The following is a 6,867-nucleotide window of genomic DNA, read 5'->3' as shown; positions in this document are numbered from 1 at the left end:
TGCTATTTACATTTTATATTTATTTGTGTAAAGTGACAAAAAAAAAAAGACATTATTACACAAAATATCATGGTCACACAAAAAGGTTCATTGTTTGATCATAATTCAATAAGATTTCAAAATAAAACAAAAATCCCAGCAATTTCATTACTAGTTCATCATTAATAGTTATTACAGAAGTCTGTTATGGCGAGACTGGATTTTACGTCATTCATCATTCAATCCTCTACAGTTCAGAAATTAGCCCCTGTGATGCGACTCGAGCCCTCCGAGTGCTCGAGGTGAAAGCTGTAGCGGATGGAATGATGTTTGACGTGAAATTCAGCCTAGCCAGGAAAGGGTTATACTTATACACAAACATATTTGCCTCTTTTAAAAAATCACACAAGTTAATAATGACATTGTTACTGCCCTGTAAATAAAATAAATTTGTTAAGAACTTGACGGCTTTTACACATTAGCTTCTTTTTCAATTGTTCAGTGTACAGTTTACCAGCATAGAAATACCTGACCTGAATATATTTCTCAGCTATTGCTTTTAGTAGAAGAATCAAATGATTCTCAATCCCCTCATGATCAAACATATGGGAATGAAATAATGTAGAAAAAACGGGTTTATTGACGAAAGACTTCATGATGCTTTGCAAAAGCTTATGGCAATCATATCGATTGAAATGAAAATGATCTTGACCTACAGTTGCAACATATTTTCTGAAATGCTTTTCAGAAATTAAACAGACATCAATAACACCCTTAGAAGGAATTTGCAACCCTCCTTTGTTCTTAAGAGCAATCAAAGAATGTATGTCAGATAGCTCATTTTCAACTAATGCATTTGAACACTGTTCACAAAGAATTCTTTGTTTCAATTTAAATGCAACAAATCCAGCAATGTAGACGACAATTTTATTTGAACAAGTGGACAACTGATCATAGTTTACATCAAAATCAAATGAACTACTGCTACTGATATCACTACTTTCACACACCTCTTCAGACAAGACTCAGTTTGTTGATAAAGATGCATTGATTCGAATCCCAGAAGGTACATCACGGCTTAAATTCTCTCGGCTGGAAACACTTAGAATGGGTACGGATTCCAGAGGCAAACAGTTCCCTCTTTTCACTTCTTCAATTTCATTGTGCGTGAGGAGTTGCTTGTATGCTTTTGAGAACTGTCTAGCTGTTGGATTGTTATTGCAGCCTCCCATACTTCTTACCTTACCAAAAAAAAGTTCAATGTGATCTTGACTAAACTTGTAGGTCAATAAAAATTTCATACATGAATCTTCAGACATTACCAAACGTCTGTAAATGGAAATAACACTATCAATACAAACAAGAAAACCAAGAAAGCCAGTCTTTCTTCTACTGGAAACAAGAGACATACCATTAACAGATAATGTCATGGACAAAATATAATTTTTAACTTCTGAGAGAAAATTTTCAGTTGCTTCAAAATTACATTTACTCAATGGGGATTTCCATCCAAATGCCTTCATATTTCTAGAATTAAGGATATCAAACAAACAATTAAACATTTTCAAAAACTTAATAGTTGCCTCACATCCTTCAAAACCAGGGATATTTTCTTTAAGACAAAATTCAAGAGAAGAAGAAACTGAATCACTAAGAGTTTGAGCAGCTAATTTTACATTCATTTTTTTCTTAAACCATTGCACATGACTTGCTTGTAATTTATTACCCAGGTGCAATCCTTCTCTTTCTTGTAACTCATGTAATAGTTCAATATAGTCCCATTTGATAAAATCATTACCTACACAAAAAGACTTTTTTTCTGCAAAAGTATTCCTTACCAATTTCAACATATGACAGGCATCAAGAAAAACATAAATAGGCGAATCAGTAACAGGATGAGAAAAGTATGGCTTTATTTTATCACTATCTACAATTACACCAAGAGACTTCAACATAGACATATTTGATGGACAACCGTCATGTGTGATTGACACTATCTCAACACCTACTTCATGCAGTTTTTTAATACATGAATTCAATAAATTTTTTCTTTCCACCCCATTCAAACCATCTAATAAAAAATACCCAACAGGCAATTTCCAACTGCTATTTAAGCATACTATCATAAAAGTTAGAGCTTCCTTTGCTACGGGAAGATTATCATCATCAATTCCTGTACCAACATCCACATAGCCATGATACTTGCTGCCATCCCATTCCACATGTTGCCTAATAGACATTTCATCCATGACAAGATTACATAGAAAAGGTTTTGCAACCTTTGACAGTTGTACAATATTGGAAAGAAAAGTAAAAGCTGATTTAGTAAAACCAGGTGACCCATCCACAGTTTTATACCACTTAGAAATAGTTTTTGGATGAGGAAGACAAGTATCAAAAGCTTTTCTTACATATCGATAAGCTTTAGGGGAGTAAAAATGCAATGTCATAGCAAAACTTCTAATTTCTGGAGAATACTTAACAGGTACAGACATATTTTCCATCTTCGCTAATTTCCGTTTCAATAAATCACCAACCCCACCCCCACATCTTTCTAAAATATCTACACTAGAGTCACTAAGGGAGCGTTCACATATTACGTCATCAGCTAGGGGGGGAGGGGGGGGGTCTACCAAATGTTGACATGTGTTGACATGGGGGAGGGGGGGGGGGTCAGACCCAAGATGATGTCATCAAAACATAGGCAAATTAGGCCTATTTTATTAAATGCAAGAGCTTCAAAAATGGCATTCCAAATAAATTAGCAAAAAGGTGAAAAATTAATTAAATGATGGAATCATCAAAACCGATTGAACTGCTCAAACTGCTTGCTACCATTCAGTTTTGATTTTGAAAAGTTTTCTTCATCAATCATTTGATTTGGTCCAAGGCAGAAACATTTTTGAATCAATTAATTTTATGTTTGGAAATTGAAACAGAAATTCATTCCACTAAAAGACTATTATGCTATAAAATAATTTGCCTCCTATACTATTTTAAATTACACTTTCTGAATTTTTTTTAATAGCACCTGCACCAAGTAGCCTAATTTAAATAATGTTTGTTAGATTTTATCTTTGCAAATTTAAATTTTATGTCCCCATTGTATCGTAAAACATATATTATCAACAGTTTCTGAAATTAATAAAATGTCTGAATGTGTTTTATCAAACGTTGATAATCAATGTTTATGGTTTGAAAAATGAATAATAAATATTGTGAAATTAAAGTTATCTTTTAGTTTTTATTAAATTAGATGACGTCATCATCTGTTGGGGGGGGGGGGGGGGGGGGGGGGGTCAGGTCAATGATGACAAGTGATGACTTGGGGGAGGGGGGGGGGGGGGTCTAAAAAGGGCAAATTTTTGATGACGTAATATGTGAACGCTCCCTAATCATCTTTTTGTTTCTAAGCTCCATTACTATACTTTTTAAGTCTGCATTTTTTAAAATTAAACGTCTTTTCGACTGCTGAAGCATTTTAATTTTCTTTCTGCATGATTCTAATTTATAACTTTTATCTTCTAGAGCTCTTTTAAAATTTTGTTTGGTTGGTGTATCAACACTCGTAGAAGTAGAAGGGATAGCAAGATTATTTGGCAATGGAGCATTACAGTTGTCTGAATTAGAAATGGAAGGGGGAGGCTCTCTTTGAGCTGGCGGTTTTCTAGCTTTGTCCCCCGAATTTTGATAGTAAGAAGGAAAAGACAAAAAGATAGTAGGTACTGCACCTTCTCTCAATCGAACAATATTGACAGAAGTTCTGTCAATGCATTTCTCCTCAAAGTGGACAGAACAGACAACAGTATATTTGGAGGGAATAAAATTTTCCCTTCTTATGGAATTTATCCACAGCTTTCTCCGCTCTTCATCCTTGGGGAATCTGAAAAAAAACAAAACAACAACACATTGTTGTCACTAATGTCTTAAAATAGCATTACAACATTATTGGTCACCTGGTAACATTCTTACTGTGACTGAGTGAGAAACATGGGTGTGCTATTCTGTGTGGTAGCAAACCATTTGTTCGAATAGCACTGTTGTTGATACAACCAAGTGTTAACCTTTCATAGCTAGTCTGGACTTCACGTAAAATATCATTCGATCCTCTACAACTTTCACTGAGATATGAGTCCTGTGATTCGCCTCAAGCACTAGAGGCACATCACAGGGACAAATCTCTACGTCAAAACTGCAAAAGACAGTCATACATCGACAAAAGTAGGTTAGATTTCCGTTCGGTTGAAATGTAACCTAGCTGTGAAGGGGTTAAAACAAAGCTATTTTATTTAATGCACACATAAGGTTGGGAAATGACTTTTGCATATCAACAAGACCTTGTTGCTTAGCAAGTAATGTAATCCTTTAGACGTATGATCATAAATGTTTTAGTTAGCAATAAAAGAAAAGTACTCACTTGTGAAAGGTGATTCCTGTACCCTTCTCCCTCTCAGAGCGATTGGTGCAGCCAAATGCGCAACAAGCAGGCATCTTTGGTTATTCCTGTAGAACACAATGAATAATTAATATGGTTCAAAAATATTTTCCAAGAATGAGTGATAGGTCAGTGTGATGAAAATGTACAACGAATTCTTTTAGACAGAAGATGAAATAAACGTTAGATAGTAAAATCCAACCAATCTTAAGCCTTTTACGGTTAGGTTGGATTTCAACCGAACCGAAATCTAACCTACATTTGTCGATAAATGACTGACTTTTGCAGTTTTCACGTAGAGATTAGTCCCCCATTTTGAAATTTGATGCACACATAGACAGCAAATGAGTTGGTACTTTTCATCTCAACAAGACCTTCTTGTAGTCTTGTAGCTGAGCAAGTAATCCTTTGGACGTATGATCACAACAGTTAGCAAAAAAAGAAAAGTACTCACTGATGGACGGTGATTCCTGTAACACTATACTTATCACTGCGATTAGTACAGCCATATCATCTTTGGTTAGTCCTTTCGAAGTGACTTTTCTCACCCCCCGGATGCTAGTCTTCATAATAGTACACCCCCCGGATGCTAGTCTTCATAATAGTAGTCCACAATTGTTGTATGTTTAATCCAAAGGTTGTAATGCAGTAATTTGTTAAGTTTCTTGTCACAAGTTGCACAATTAAAAAAAAAATCAATCAAATCCAAATCACAAAAAGCCGGCGACGTTTTTTTCGGGAATCCAATCGGCCGGGGGGGGGGGGGGGGTGAGAATACAGGCAGCCTAGTCCTTTAATTCCTGTAGAACAAAATATTTTCCAAGAATGAGTGATAGGTCAGTGTGATGAAAATGTACAACGAATTCTTTTCGAGAGGAGATGAAACATTACTATTAATGTTAGATAGTAAAATCCAACCAATCCTAACCGTCCAGCTTCAGCTAGAGCCAAACCAAGGCCAAGGGTGACGAAACAGTCTCTGATCATCGAGAGTCAAAGGCTTTCCGTCAGTAAAATAATGTCGATCTAAGACTAATAATAAATATCGCCTTTACCATATACATCCGATAACTAAAACAAATGAAAAAACGATTAGACTAGAATCTATACTTGTTTTAAGAAAATCAAAGTGGCTGAAAACTGAAAGTGAAAGTGAACGTGCCATGCCATAGCCACATCACATTCACAGGGAGAGATATCTGAATTCGACTCAACTTAGCTATCAAATAGTTTTATTTCATCTTTAAACATGATTTAACTGATAAAACGTATTTGCAAACATAATTATGAAACAAATTTAAGGTTGATACTTACTTGGAAGGAAAAACATCCACTGATCATCTTGATTCGGATGTCCACCGATGAGTGAATCACCGTAACTACGGCCGTAACGCAGGAATGTTTTGGTATTCCCAATATGGCGGAAGCGGCCAACGGTTGGCTTCAGTATTATGACGTCATCTTCCTTCCATCTATTTTTATTCCAAGGTTGTGCGCATGTGTCTCTCGTCCTCCCGCGTGGGTGACGTCCAATCAAGGGACGCTACTCTTTCCGCTAATCTCATTCCCTCTGGATATTATGAATGACGGAGTTTCTCATATCTTTCAAGAGAACGGCATGTTAACTGGTTTAACTCACTCAAGCCTAGAGACTTTTTCTACCTTTCAAAATTGGAGAAAAAAAATGGATTAAAAAATGAACATGTGCATTGATAGTTTTATTCAACTACCATTAACATGTAAAAACTAAAACGATTAGCTTTGATACTACGCCTATAATGTGTCTCAGAAAAATGTAATAAATAGGCATGGGGTAAAAGTGACCCGGGTAAACTACGGATATAGTCGGTGTTAGGGTTGAATGAGTTAACCCTTTCCATACCAACTATAGGAAAATCGTCACATTCGTTACGATCCAATCAGCACTTTTATCATTCAGACTTCTTTTGTAAATCACACGATTTCAAGAACAATGTTTTATTGTTCTAGCCATAAAAACGTGAACCTGTCTTGCAGAATTCATTTTGCCGATCAATGTTATGCATAGAATGTATTTGTTGCTTTTCTATTTGAGTAAGAATTTTTTTTTTGTGTTGGGTGGGTGTGAAATTTTGGGGAAAATTCTGAAAATGGCTGATAAGGACACGTAGCTTTCGACTTGTACTGGAAAAGTTAGTTATGAATTATGGGATTGATTCATTCTTATTGAAACTCTTCCGTATTTGTTTCTGCTTGTAGCCCGATTTTCAGCCATCCACCACACACAACAACATACTAAAGAGGAGGAATGGGCTGAATTCAATATTTAAAAGAACAACAACAACAAAACGTACACAAGTCCAAAATATGCTATCATGACTAAATCATGGCTCACCAAAGAAAGGAGAGACGACCACGAAATTCAGTTGAATTAATTAATTGCCAAACTGAAAGAATTGGTTCTCGGAGCACCG

The 6,867-nt window shown here is 35.7% G+C and overlaps 1 protein-coding gene across 3 annotated transcripts; it reads right to left on the bottom strand.

Moving 5' to 3' along the window:
• On the bottom strand, positions 1-5,879 carry LOC144962470 (THAP domain-containing protein 2-like). Of its 3 annotated transcripts, XM_078895453.1 has the most exons (5): positions 5,729-5,879; positions 4,869-5,214; positions 4,397-4,482; positions 3,366-3,862; positions 1-2,556 (listed from the first exon to the last, which is right to left on the bottom strand). In XM_078895453.1, the coding sequence occupies exons 3-5, from the start codon at positions 4,468-4,470 to the stop codon at positions 2,543-2,545; spliced, it is 585 nt and encodes a 194-aa protein (XP_078751579.1). In that variant the 5' UTR covers positions 4,471-4,482; positions 4,869-5,214; positions 5,729-5,879; the 3' UTR covers positions 1-2,542. The 3 variants fall into 3 exon arrangements, with proteins under 3 accessions (XP_078751579.1, XP_078751576.1, XP_078751577.1); XM_078895450.1 differs by having other exon boundaries at positions 1-3,862; XM_078895451.1 differs by lacking the exon at positions 4,869-5,214 and having other exon boundaries at positions 1-3,862; positions 5,729-5,866.
• Positions 5,880-6,867: the final 988 nt, after the last annotated feature.

This window comes from Berghia stephanieae, chromosome 1 (genome assembly GCF_034508935.2).
Source record: "Berghia stephanieae isolate SIO BIC M18660-M18661 chromosome 1, UCSD_Bste_1.3, whole genome shotgun sequence".
Classification (NCBI taxonomy): domain Eukaryota; kingdom Metazoa; phylum Mollusca; class Gastropoda; order Nudibranchia; family Aeolidiidae; genus Berghia; species Berghia stephanieae.
This window is presented reverse-complemented; position numbering and strand designations above follow the sequence as displayed.

What these genes read in the sequence shown, in the direction of transcription:
- LOC144962470 (XM_078895450.1), bottom strand. Translation starts at nt 4,470, where the DNA reads ATGCCTGCTTGTTGCGCATTTGGCTGCACCAATCGCTCTGAGAGGGAG. An exon ending in ACAGGAATCACCTTTCACAA is followed by an intron (nt 3,863 to 4,396) that starts GTGAGTACTTTT and finishes GTTTTTTTTCAG; the next exon opens with ATTCCCCAAGGATGAAGAGC.